The sequence below is a fragment of the Penicillium atrosanguineum genome (genome assembly GCF_028827265.1).
Source record: "Penicillium atrosanguineum strain IBT 20685 chromosome Unknown utg000007l_segment0_segment0, whole genome shotgun sequence".
Taxonomy (NCBI): Eukaryota; Fungi; Ascomycota; class Eurotiomycetes; order Eurotiales; family Aspergillaceae; genus Penicillium; species Penicillium atrosanguineum.
The window spans coordinates 2789605-2802488 of NW_026623139.1; the positions used below are offsets into that span (position 1 = coordinate 2789605).

Below are 12884 nucleotides of genomic sequence, written 5' to 3' on the forward strand. Positions count from 1 at the left end.
AGGTACCTGGAAGAGGAGCCTAACGACAACACGGCACCAGGGTCATCCATGAACCGGTTCCAGTAGAGACAGAGCCAGAGCCAGAGCCAGAGACTGAAAGGACAGTCTAGACGAGAACCGAGAACCCCACAAGGCAGACTGTTTCATGAAAAGTGGAGCACGTCTGACGAAGGCCTTCATCACATGATTGATTGGTTGTGAGATCCGGCCGAGTCGACGGAGCAGCTCCTTCTGGATCGGGCGAGATCTGATGCTTTGAATGCTCTGAGGATAGATCTCATCTTGAGGAGACATTTACAGTAGTACCTTCGACCTTGACAGCAGCGTTCCTACGCCACTTGCCACTTTGGTAGCTCTACGTATACTCCATACATCCCGTATATTCTCTAACTAGTATAGTTAGTATAGCTAGTCCCGAGTAGCTTGAGTATTTTGAATATTTGGAGTACTCCGTACTCCGTACTCCCTACACCGTTCTCCATGAGGGTACTTTATTCGTGATTCCAAGTGGAACCCACCCCCGTCGTTCTCGGACCTTCCGACATGTATTTCCTATTTCTTTTTCTTTCCATCTTGTTCCTACTGCTTCCTGTGACCCTTGAAAAAGGGCACATTGGGCACGAATATCGAGATCCACGGATCTCACGGCACTTACAGTACCTTGCGGGCTTGAAACATAAGGAAATGAAGTGTCAGGATGGAAAACTGGGTCGGGTGGATGTGTCGGACATTTAGGGCGATCACTGCGAAATAAATAGAAGCAGCAGAATCCTGCGCCACCAGCTCGGCCACTTCCACTTGTGTCATTAGTCGCGATGATCCGACGTTGGGCCTCTCCACTCGTCCCCCTGGTTGGCTAATGTCGCACCGTATACGTCGAGTTGTACGTTTGAGCTGACTCTTGTCACGGTGTGCGTGATGAATGGCCTCTGCCGTCACACTTCCCCATCCCCATGCTCGTGGACCTTGCCATCCTTACCTTACCATCCCGGTATAGTCGACCTTTCCACACGGGATCGTCACGGATCGTCCTCGCTTCGGACCAGAATGGAGTGGGCTCGGCCGTTGCCCCATTTCTCCAACGCGTCCCCCCCCCCCTCCTCTTCAAATCTGTATCTGCATCTCAGACATGAAATCGATGAGCCCGTAGATGCCGACCGGCATTGGGCGAAAGGGTCTACTCCCCCGACCCGCTACTCCCCCGACCCGCACTACGGCAATGCCCGTAGGCAGTTGGAGGACAATCATGAAACCATGCACGGATCATGAATCGCGAATCGTGAGTCATGTATAGAGCATGACCTGAAATCAGGGAGGAATGAGGGTCGTCACGAGTCAAGGGTCAAGGATCAAGGATCAATCAAGATCGACGATGAGGCAACCAAGCACTAACATGAGGCGGATGAAAACAGGTTCGGCAGAAAAAGGGAGAACTCGTGTTCGAGGAGATGAAGAACCCGCCCCCTCCACCGCCACTTTGCACAACGGTCGACCAGGGTTAGGTTGGGCTTCGCCACTTGGGGCTCGAGAGCTATGTCCAATCACGGAGAATTTGTGGACAAGTTCTGTTCGGGTCTGGTACAGTACACGAGGAGCTCTGTTATGCGAAATGAAGGAGGATCCACCGGTCCCTTAATCTGGTGGGAATTTACGGCCCCGTCGTTCTCAGAGTGCGGTTCGGTAGCATTTTCTCCTTCTGTCAGGCGCGTCAGCCCCAGCGCCAGGTGGATGGTTTGGGGCTTGATTCATATTAGATTTCCAAGGTTTTTTTTTAAATGAACCCGGAATGTGAGACCTTAGCTTCGCTTCAAGCAAACCATGCCTCGGACCCTCCGTCCCCTCATCTCCCAGATGTTCACGTTCATGTTCATGTTCACGCTCCTGTTCATTCGCGAGTGGGGGGGGGGAAACGGAGACGCGGATTCTAGGCCCGACAGATCAACGGGTCCAATTTCGCACGGGTCTGGCCCCAAGAACATTGCAATTGCGACGCGGTGTGACCGGGATGTGGCCCTACGAACGATGGACCTGCCGCGCAACACTGCGGCAGTCTTACAGCGTCGAGCTTAACCCGCTTTGAAGTAACGGGAAGTTCTGGAAAGATCCAGCCCTGCAACCTAGGTGCTTACCTAGGTCCCTATCAACCTTGGACTTGGGACCAGATCGGGTACTCAAAAGACAACAGGAAAAGAGAAAAATAGACAATATCCTAAACAGGCATCTCTGGAAATCAACACATGGACTTTATCCACATTCGACATTCCAACAAGTCGGGAACCCGGAATCAGGGGGCTCCACCACGGAGGCAAATCCTACAGTTCTCAGAGGAACAGGGGTCAAGCCCCAGGGAAACCAAGAAAATCCCCGAGTGGTTGCACTAAAACTGAGGCTGCAAACTGCTCGGAGACTGGAGCTCGAAAGAGGCAACGCCCATTTCCCAGGTGGGACAGGCGAACGCTACGCCGTTAGGTGCATATTTACATAGAGCTGTTACAGTGCCCAGCTTACCCAGAGCTTACCTAGATACGCAAAGACCCCGGATCCCAGTAATCGCATCACTTAGCTCTGTTCGTAGGTGCACTAAAGGGACGAGAGGGTCCTAGAACGCAAGACCGGCTCCGGTTTAGTGTGGACTAATGTACCACTTCAAGCCATTCACAGCCCCTCGTGATGCTCGGTGGAGCCCCTGGGGCGGCAGAAAGCCGTTGAGCTGCCTGCGATCGCCTGGCAATGCGAGGTTTTAGTCCTAACGGCATGGCATTAGGGCCACGGTTAGCGTCTGGACCGGAGCAGGCCGTTGCCAACGTTGTGACTGGTCAGTGCTTGCTTTAAAGTGTCCCGTTACGCATCCTCATCTCATTTCAGGATGATGCGGGTCTCTTTGCCCACCTCTCCCCCCCCTCCCTCCTCCCCTCCCATCTCCTCCCATCTCCTCCCATCTCCTCCCCTCTCCTCCCCTCTCTTCCAGGAGGAACCATGTTCATCTGTTTGATGGCGCCCCTCTTCCTCGACTCGGTTAGGTGGGATACCGTACGGTAGGTAATGCTCTTAGCTAGTTAGCTTACCTAGGCTACCTAGTCAACTTAGGCTACCTAGTCAACCCGAACGATCTATCTAGCTCTTCGCTACCTAGGGTGACTGGGTCAGGTCAATCCCAGGCTAGGTTCAAGATGTTGACTTGGAACCAAAAACCTGTCTCCGTAGACCCATGACAGGGAAATGAACTGGTCGGGTGCCAGAACTATAGTAGAGCACGAGGGGCTTGACCTCTTTTTAATTAAAATAAACGGCTGAGTGGATCGAAGATATTCTATTTATTTATTTTACAATACCAATACTTGGGCTTCACGGTCTTAGACCTGACCCATACCCGGCTGGTGGATTGTTAGGTCTGTCACCGTTGATCGGTTTCAAAGTCTGGACTTTCCCTTGTATGCCTTTTTCTCATTTCTCGACTTCCTATACTCTACACTTTCTACCGTTCTACCTCCCATCGTTTCCTCTTTCATCTTTCATCTATTTACCACACTTTTTCCCATCTCTATTCTGTTTCCCCTCCCCCCCCCCTCAACTGATTTCACCATTCCACCATTCCACGGTACTCTGCCTCTGTACCGCCATTCTGCCGCTGTAGCCCTCAAAAAGGTCTTGCTCTGACCTCACCATTCGTTGCACGAGACCGCGATATCTTTTTGAGTTTCTGCTCGACGGTGCACTTGATCCAGACTGTTCTCTCTGCTCTCTGATCACCCGGAGATCGTTTGGCTGTCGTCATTCTACTGATTCTACTGAGATCACGAGCCTCGTCTTCGTTCCGTTCCCCCCTCGGCCTTGTTTTGGAGGGGGTTTTGCTTTCTATTTACTCTAAGTCCCGAAAAGTCCCGCCTCCGTCGCGCATATGATTGCGTTACAAAACCGGCCTATCTTGCCGCCCGCCAAAGTGGATATCTCACTGCTACTCAAGCCCCAAGATGAGGAAGAAGCCACCCCGGCACACCCTACACACCTCTATCAGCCTAGATCTCTGCCGGCTCCGCCTCCAGGGACGGCGCCTCTCATGACGGGTCCGGCACCCGTGGCGCCGTCCTTGACTAAGACCGCCCCGGGTCTCCCGGCAAAGCGTCTGCAACCCGCTCACACTGCGGAGTCACCTGCTAAGAAGCAGTCCAAGTGGTCACCAGAGGAAGATGCCCTGATCATCGAGCTGCGAGGCAGTGGTATGAAGTGGGAGGATATCAGCAAACGCCTGCCAGGTCGCAGTGCCATCAGTTGCCGTCTTCACTACCAGAACTATCTCGAGCGTCGCAGCGAGTGGGATGAGGATAAGAAAAACAAGCTCGCTCGGCTGTATGAACGGTAGGAACCAGACAAAGGAAACCCGTCGGGGCTTGCAAAGTGCTAACGATAAAACAAATCAGGTTCAAAGCAGAGATGTGGTCCAAGGTGGCGGAAGAAATGGCCATCCCATGGCGAGCCGCGGAGGCCATGCACTGGCAGCTCGGTGAGCAGGAAATGGCCCGCCGCGCAGGCGTGGTGCCCTTCTCTCTGTCGAGTGCTGCAATCGATCCTCCCACCACACGAACTCGCCGAGCGAGCACGTCTTTCGCCCGTCCACGGAAATCTTCTACCTCACGTGCAATCCCTGGCCATCTCCCAGGCCTTCCAACCCAGCTTCCATCCCTCGAAGAGTTGACCGCAGGTGTCCCTGCGTATGCCCCGCCAGCTCCACCACCACCGAGAGACTTCTATGGAGTGGGAAGACCCCCGGACATGGGTATTCCCCCGCCAGGTCTTATGGGCCCACATCTGGGATTGCCTCCCCGAACTCTGCCCTAAGACGACAATGAACGATCACGCCTGTACGGCTTTCCTTTGTTTCCTTGATACGAGTTGCATAGCGCCTGCTGGAGGTATCCTGTGATTTATGGGAGGCCGTGAAATTATATAGAGAATTTCCCGCCCCCGTTTGCGCGTTTGAACTCTCCCAGCTTGTTTTGTTGGGCAGACCTTTGTCAACGCGCCATTTTGACGAGCGCGTTACGTGCTGATGGCAAATATTCGAGGCTGGTTCTCGAAGTGATACCACCCGTCGCACAGCATCACGACAAAAACTTGGGCGTCGCGATCACCCACCAATTGTCTTTTTCGTATCCCGACTCGAGAACGTGGCCTCCGGCCTGGTCAATATCGCGCTCCAGTTCCCCTTCTTCATACAGATGATAGTAGCGGTTAAACGTTTGGGGCTCATCATCGGTTGATTTAGCCTTGCGAATCCAGGGCACCATGATGTCTTGCGGGTCGCCCTTATCCCAACCGCGACGGCTGTTCTTCTGCTCGAGAGCCCAGGCATAGATCAATATTTTACCACCTGATTCTGTCTCCGAACCGCATCTTATGGTTCGCAGAATCTCGGCAATGGCCTGGACTCGCCGGGCCGGAGTGGAAATATGGTGCACGACAGCAATTGAAATTGCGAAATCGAAGAATGCATTCCGATGTGGGAGGTCCATGATATCAGCCACCACGGTTGAATGGGGCTGATGTTGGAGTGCAATTCGTGCAAGATTTTCTGATCTGTCAATCTGAATCAGCTTGGGCCAAGAGAAAGGTACGAATCAAGATGTAAACACCGAAAAAATTAGCCAAAAAAAGAGAGAATTAGATATAAAAAACATCCTTCCCCCACCACAGTAGACGTACCTATCTGAGGCCACTATAAAAACATCTTTGTTGACAGTGAGGTATTTGCCATTGCCGCAGCCCACATCAAGACCGACAGAGCCGGGTTGAAGCTCCTTGAGGAATCGCTCCACAATGGGCCATGGCTAGAAAAACCCGTTAGCCCCGCGATCAGGCATGGCAGTGAGATACATACCTTGTAACGAGTAGATGAGAAGTGTTCTGCGATCTGCTGGTAGACCTCGTGCACATTCCTCTGCTCGTAGATCTCTGCGGACTCCATAGTTGCTGTGAAAAGAAGTGAAGTCACCATCAAGCGAGAGATGGGTCATGGCATCACGTGGCCCCGAACACACCTGTTGTACACCCGCCAACAAAGATTTAATTTATTTAATACTATAGGTCTATCGAATCTAAATACTCATAGACACCAACCTTATAGCTGATTCTTTGAAGTCACACTGAATAGATCTACAGGCCAACTCCCGTAAATCACCCGCTTCATGCCAATTGGTAGATGGTAGAACCGATCGCAGATCTCAATAGTGCTACCTGCGATCGACCCTCAATACAAGCATCTGCCCTGAATTTGCTTCAGCTAGGAAGAACCATGCTCATCGCTATAATCATCCTTTCTCAATATGTGAGTCGAGGCCCAGGGCTTTCCTTGTATGCTGACTAAGCATTTCCGACTTGGGTGGTGCGTTCAGGAGAGAAGACCTCGTCTCTTTGTGAATTAACGTAAGTACTTCCTCGGTTGATTTGATTATTCTATGTGTCGGATTCCATGAAAATACCCCATCACTTGCATCCATTACCCTGGAGCCTCGGATTGGGGGTCTATGAGTGACTGATCTGGCAATATCAAGCCCCCCCCATTCCCAGATGGATTCTTCTGGGCGGTTCTATGAAGCCCATTTCTCATTCCAATCTTGATCTTTGATTTCATTTTGCAATTTGTGATTTCTACCGCTTGCCATGGCTGCATTCCTAGAATTCCAATCCTGACACATCCATCCAGATCCCGTTCAAGTACCGCTTTAAACGGGCACGGTCAAAATGGCATTCCAGCCCACACCGGCGGATATCTCCGTCATCATCACCAGTCCAGCTGCGGCCAAGTCTGCAAATGGAGAACCCACGTTTCTGACTGAGCGCCGCGTGACTCCTTCATGGACGGTGATGCAGCTCAAGGGGAAGCTCGAGACCATGACCGGTGTCCCTCCGCGAAGCCAGCGTCTTCGCGTCAAGGTGCCCGGTCAACCAGATCAATGGGCTGACAATGATGACCAACTTATTGGAAACTATGGCCTGGCCAAGGGCTCTGAAATTGAGGTATATCTACTACTAAAGTTAATCATTGAAATCTGCTGAGTACATCTCCAGGTCCACGACTCTCGTCCGCAGGCTATGCGGCCCAACTTTACCGACTTGTCATCAGTCGAGAAGTACGAACTACCCACGGAGACCTACGAGTCTCTCTCAAACTCTGTCCTGGCCTGGAAGAAAAACCAGAAGCTGGGTCGCTTCGACCCCAGCGCTCTTTCACCCGAAGAAGCCCTGCGGAAGCAGGTTGAGAAAGACCGCGCAGATGTTGCCTCCAAAGGTATGCTGAAATAACGGCCATGACGGTCTTCATATCTCACAATTTTATTGCAGGTATTGCTGCGTCTAAGCGGGCAATCATTCTGCCCTCGTCTCCGCCGCATATCCGACGTGGCACTGTTCGCTTTATTGGGCCCGTTCCAACAATTCCTGCCCCTGGCGCGAGTCGCGAGCTGGAACAAGATGGACAGCTTCCCCAGGAGCTGCAACCCATCTGGGTCGGTATCGAGCTGGATGAACCCACGGGAAAGAATGACGGTAGCGTGGGCGGCCAGCGCTACTTCGAGTGCCTCGAGAAGCGAGGAGCATTTGTAAAGCCAGAGAAAGTGGAAGTTGGAGACTTCCCACCTTTGGATGATGACCTGGATGAGCTTATGGAGGAGATATGATTGATGTTACAGATGAAGTATTCGATTGTAGATGATATTTGAACTCCGATTCCTCCGAGGGCTTTCCCAATTGTCATGAAAACAAGATTACAAGACTGCTAACACCGACACCTGGTAACTCGGGTTGGACGTAAGAACGCTGGAAACAAGACTGACAGATAGGTATCGTGGCGCGTAGTCAAAACACCGGCGTGGCTTGAAAGAAAATCAAAAAGGAGAATAAAGGATCAGCACAATCATTTAGCCTTTTGCTTGCCTTTAGGCCGACCTCGAGTCTTCGCCGGGGGAGCAGGAGTGGTGCTTTCAGGTTCAAATTCGCTTTCCTGCACATCATTCCTCGAAGCAGAAGTCTCATCCTCGCCTGGTACACAGCCTTGTGTGAAGAAGAGACGAGTTTCTTTGCTGTGCTGGTTCATGAAACTATAATAGTTGCCTAAAGAGCGGATGAAGATGTCAGAGTTGTAAAGCGGACACCCACTCAAGTTGCTTACCTCGAGGAACCTGGAAAACGCATCCTTTGCCAGCGCTAAATTGCACACCTGAAATGTCGACTTGAACACGGCCATGGCAAACATAGAAGACCATGTGCATCTTCTTCGAGTTTTTGGGCTTCTTCACACCCTCGGGGGGAAGCTCAACGACACCCGATCCAATGAACGAAGAGCTGAGCAGCTTGGCAAACCTGAATGTAGAATCTTTGACTTCTCTGGTTTCAATGCCGGAGGGGGCGTATGCAATGTCTAGATTATTTGTCATTAGCACGAGACGCAAGAGTCAAACGAGTTTGTCTTACCGAGGACTTCTTCCTCCGAGGTGCTCGCTTGTGCCTTGGGGTCCCATTTGGGCACATAACCATGAAGAACACCTTCCTTTTCCCAAATATCGGCATCTTCATCCTCTTCATCCGAAGATTCTGCCCTCTGCTTCTTCTTTTTGGACTTTTGACCCGCACGCTTGCCTTTCTTCTGCTGATCCGGTTCGGCATCCTCGGTGCGGATGACTTCTTTGATTGTGGAAAGTGGGAAGCGTTGTCCCTCAACAGCCTCTCCATCACCAAACACGCACCGCTCGTTTCGCCAGTAAGCAAGAGGCCGTACAGAGACTCGACCCGAGCGAGTGTGTGTGGCGCTGGTATCAGAGGGAACTTCACGCTTAAGAATATACAAGCTGCGTCCTTTCAATGGACCTGAACGTTGGGCATAGTTCTCAACCACCCGGTCAAGCTCCGGGTCTAACGGTTCTCGCGTGGTTCGAAACTCCCCAGTCGAAGTCTTCTGCTTCTTGGGTGGCCTAGCATCGGTGCCTTCATCAGACGCAGGGCGCTGACTTTTTGGAGGCCGTCCCCGTCGCTTTGGCGGGTCATTGCTTGGATGTGAAGTCTTCGCTGTAGACCCTTTGCTCGCTGGTTTTGAAGCCAACGTTATCTTGTCTGTCTGGCGCGAGGGCGCAGCGGCTGGGGCCGCTGGCGATGACTCGGTACTCAGGTCCTGCTCGGGCACCTCATCATCATGAACAATAGTCTCGTCGCCGAGATCAAAGCTATCGCCGAAATCGTCTTGGAGCTGACTAAATGAATTTGCGTTTTCATCACCCTCGCCGTCCGAAAAATCGTGCACACCAAGCGATTCTGCTGCTAGCTGCGCCTTTGTTGGTCGCAAATTATTCTTTGGATTCGACACACCTGCGTTCACAGAGCGAGTAGATAAAGGACTAGGGTCTTGACGCGATTCTGTCAGGCCTTTGCCATCGGAAGGACTGGAAGACACGAATTCATTTTCCAGTTCTGGAGAAGATCGCAACACAGGAGACTTTCGAGAAGAACGCTTCGCAGGTGATCGAGTGGGCGGGGCTAGAAGAGACTCGCGCGTACGATTTGAAGCTTTGAGAAAGTCCATAGGGCCAGGCGCATTGCCTGATAACCGAGGAAGAACATGTTAGCGATTGCTTTGCAAGATATTCGAATCGGCATGCCATCCTACCCTCATCCATAGACATTTCTGAACCAACAGAATCGTCACTTTCGTCCTCTTCAAGCCCGTTCAACTTCGTAGGCGACTTTTCCGGGGACGAGAAGAGGCCCTCCACTTCTTCCATTCCATGCTCGTCACGTCGTCCCTCCGCGAGGGTGATACCGGTCCGTCTAAGCGCATCTGCATTAGCACCGTCGCATGTCAGAATCATAAAGCAACTCACCGGCCGGTGGTCCCCACATTCGAGAAATCGAAGTCGCGAGCCTTTCCTGGCCCCCGAGCCATAGCTATCGACGCTAAATAGACCGATCCGGGATCCGGGAAAAGGTAAGGGGAATCGTTCACAACAAAGTGCAGGTGGAGGGGGAGGAGGAATGGTTGCGCCGGAATTTGGGGGAGAGAACGCGCGCCCGCCGCTAAGCCCGAACAGTCGACGCGTTTTCACATACTCGGCTTGAACATGACTTCACCTTCATCCCTTCAATTTTCCCAACCATGGCTGCCGATAAAGATCCCAATACCCCTCAGGGCCCTCAATGCTTTATCCCTCCCAGTATCGACTCGGCCCAATTGCTCTCGGGAGAATCCTATGCATACTACACGCCCTGTCCCGCCCTCATCACGTCTCGCGCCAAAGCATCCAGTGATGGCGTGGAAACCACTCAATGTGTACTAGGCGTGGATGAGGCTGGCCGTGGGCCTGTCCTAGGCCCGATGGTTTACGGCGCCTTTTATCTACCAATGGACCTTCACCACTCTCTCTTGGCTGAAAAGCACAGCTTCGACGATAGCAAAGTCCTCACACCTGGTGTACGTGCCAACCTAATGCAACTCCTCAACACGCCCGGCGAGGACTTGTTTGAGTCCTGCGGTTACGCGATCAAGGCTCTTTCTGCCCGCGACATTGGTTCCGGGATGATGAGACCCGGCACAGCCGCGTACAACTTGAACGCACAGGCGATGGACGCAACAATCGAGATCATCCGCGGCGTGGTTGAAGATCGCGGAGTGGATGTGCGAGAGGTATACATTGATACCATCGGCAACCCGGCTACCTATCAGGCCAAATTGGAGCGAATTTTTCCAACCATGAAAATTACCGTCGCCAAGAAGGCAGATTCACTTTATCCATGCGTCAGCGCGGCGAGTGTAGCAGCCAAGGTGACGCGTGATGTCGCATTGGAAGTTCTTTACGAGGCCGTGCTTCGCGCTCAAGAGTCGGGAAATGCGTCCGTTGAGGGATGGGGCAGTGGCTATCCATCGGATTCCAAGTGCGTTGGCTGGCTCCGACGAAACATGAATCCTGTCTTTGGATGGGGTAATGAGTGTCGCTTCAGTTGGGGTACTGCGAAGGAAATGCTGGAAGTCAAGGGCGGAGCACGAGTAGACTGGTCAGCGGACGAGGACGAAGGAGTAGGGCAGCTCAGTGAGTTCCTCCTCGCGTCAGGTCCAGGGAAAAGCTCAAGTCGAGGCGGCTTTGGGCAATGGTACGGTCAAAGACAAGCCGAAATTCTATGATTTGAGGAAATTAAACATAATGAACCTAATATGACATTGATGATACCCTATGAGAGGCATCTTCCCAGAACAAAGAGAAAAAGAAAAAGAGCCAGAAACAAAAGGAAAAGTTCCAATCACGAATGTCGTCAAAAGATGTACAATAAGCTGGGTATCACGAGAGAAGGTACTTCGAATAGGGCAATCACAAGGTGGCAGTCGAGAAGTAGTAGTTGTCCCACAGGTAGCCGTAGTCCTCCACCACGCTGCCTATGAGGTCTAGGAGCGGCTTTCCTTTCATCTTGCCGGTTACACTCTGAATCCAGGACCTGTTTGATTGTCAGTTTTCGTGCAACATTTTCGAAGGCAACCTTAGCATACTTGGTGATGTTCTCATAGAACGCGCCTCGCATCATCCACCAGCCCATAGACCAGCCACGCTTGCGCAGCTCCTCTCGCTCAAGACCCGTGAGTCCGCGCAAACCGCCCGCGACTCGTTCCCGGAAGTCCCGCTTGGCGAGTTGCCGGCAGCCATATTCCATTCCGAACCCAATCAGCCAAGGCCGCCAGCTTCGCTTATCTCCACTCCATCGCTGCATAGCCAGAGCATATACCACAGGCCTCAAGATATACAGAACCTCCGCCAACTGTCCCTGTCCGGTAACACGGTGAAGCAGGGTCTTGGGAGGTTTAATGTCATCAGCGGTAAGGACCTTGGAGATGAGATAGTTCGACACGTCGTTCACGTCTGGGAGGGATGGGAGTGATAATCCCGTTCGAGGCATGGTCCAGCTGATATCCGTGGACCGCTCACTGACGGGTGTCTGCATGCCATTCCAGTCGCCTTGATCCTCTGCCTCTTCGGTTGATCTCGGGTCCACTTCCCGCTCCGGGAGCGGAGGGCTAACCAGCGGCCGAGAGTTGGTCAGTCGAAGGAGAAGCAGGCGGCAGACAGCCTTGGCAAATTCAAGGAAGACGACGACGCGCCAGCGGGTCTTCTGACCACGTCGCCTTGCTGCCATTTCCCACAAGAGTTCGGTATACTGAAGCATCTGAAGCGCGACGGCGACCTTTTGATACAAAGAAGAACGGGTGCTCCAGTACTTGGTATATCGCGCATGTGGTGTAGGCGGCAGTCGAGGCACTGTAGATGGCAGTCGAGAAATTACCCTTGAGACTAACGAATCATGATAAAGCGATAAAAGTTGTACTCCGGAATGCACTGCACGTTCGTGTTAGAGACGCGATACTCGCTCAGGCGTTGGGGGTGAGGTTTTGAACTAACCACATTCTGATGCTATTTCCGATTCTCTATAGCGACCTATAAGATGACAGTCATTAGCGATCGCTTCCAGGATATCAACCACGCTTCATCACACCTGGTATGATGTAGGTCAGCGACCTCAAGGCGGATTCGACCTGTCCAACCGAGCTGGCATTCTTAGTGACAAAGTCCTCATAGAGCGATAGCCATTTTGTCGGTTTCAGCATCCTTGAAGGGATGGGAGGGCGAACAGTCTCCATGGTCGCGATAGGGTAGGAGAGAAGGCGGGAGGCCGGGGAAGATGGCAGTCACGGGGCGGGGGCCGCCAAGACGGATGAACCGAGGTTGATGCTTTCAGTGACCGGTCTTCCTCCTCTCTATACTCTATCATAGGCTCTGTACTCTGCCTTTGTAACGTCATTATGCATAACATGGGAAACATTCATTGATTCAATTATTTTCATATATAGGTATCATGTG

The 12884-nt window shown here is 52.2% G+C and overlaps 7 protein-coding genes across 7 annotated transcripts; 4 read left to right on the forward strand and 3 right to left on the reverse strand.

Moving 5' to 3' along the window:
• Positions 1–1818: 1818 nt before the first annotated feature.
• N7443_009251 (uncharacterized protein) lies at positions 1819–2070 on the forward strand (the record flags this gene model as incomplete). The annotated part of the gene is made up of 1 exon (XM_056889307.1): positions 1819–2070. One exon carries the CDS (start codon positions 1819–1821, stop codon positions 2068–2070), a length of 252 nt encoding a protein of 83 aa, XP_056738609.1.
• A 1828-nt stretch (positions 2071–3898) lies between these two features.
• On the forward strand, positions 3899–4836 carry N7443_009252 (MYB DNA-binding domain protein; the record flags this gene model as incomplete). Its single annotated transcript, XM_056889308.1, has 2 exons — positions 3899–4356; positions 4419–4836. The coding sequence occupies 2 exons, from the start codon at positions 3899–3901 to the stop codon at positions 4834–4836; spliced, it is 876 nt and encodes a 291-aa protein (XP_056738610.1).
• A 263-nt stretch (positions 4837–5099) lies between these two features.
• On the reverse strand, positions 5100–5962 carry N7443_009253 (tRNA (carboxymethyluridine(34)-5-O)-methyltransferase; the record flags this gene model as incomplete). The annotated part of the gene is made up of 3 exons (XM_056889309.1): positions 5100–5574; positions 5701–5825; positions 5876–5962. The coding sequence occupies 3 exons, from the start codon at positions 5960–5962 to the stop codon at positions 5100–5102; spliced, it is 687 nt and encodes a 228-aa protein (XP_056738611.1).
• A 776-nt stretch (positions 5963–6738) lies between these two features.
• On the forward strand, positions 6739–7673 carry N7443_009254 (tubulin-folding cofactor B; the record flags this gene model as incomplete). The annotated part of the gene is made up of 3 exons (XM_056889310.1): positions 6739–7014; positions 7066–7285; positions 7339–7673. The coding sequence occupies 3 exons, from the start codon at positions 6739–6741 to the stop codon at positions 7671–7673; spliced, it is 831 nt and encodes a 276-aa protein (XP_056738612.1).
• A 236-nt stretch (positions 7674–7909) lies between these two features.
• N7443_009255 (Cupin domain protein) lies at positions 7910–9928 on the reverse strand (the record flags this gene model as incomplete). Its single annotated transcript, XM_056889311.1, has 5 exons — positions 7910–8106; positions 8165–8413; positions 8467–9585; positions 9653–9813; positions 9867–9928. The coding sequence occupies 5 exons, from the start codon at positions 9926–9928 to the stop codon at positions 7910–7912; spliced, it is 1788 nt and encodes a 595-aa protein (XP_056738613.1).
• A 210-nt stretch (positions 9929–10138) lies between these two features.
• N7443_009256 (ribonuclease H2 catalytic subunit RNH201) lies at positions 10139–11161 on the forward strand (the record flags this gene model as incomplete). Its single annotated transcript, XM_056889312.1, has 1 exon — positions 10139–11161. The coding sequence occupies one exon, from the start codon at positions 10139–10141 to the stop codon at positions 11159–11161; it is 1023 nt and encodes a 340-aa protein (XP_056738614.1).
• Positions 11162–11345: 184 nt separating this feature from the next.
• Positions 11346–12664, reverse strand: N7443_009257 (peroxisomal membrane protein PEX16; the record flags this gene model as incomplete). Its single annotated transcript, XM_056889313.1, has 4 exons — positions 11346–11469; positions 11522–12362; positions 12426–12461; positions 12520–12664. 4 exons carry the CDS (start codon positions 12662–12664, stop codon positions 11346–11348), a joined length of 1146 nt encoding a protein of 381 aa, XP_056738615.1.
• Between the last annotated feature and the right edge of the window lie 220 nt (positions 12665–12884).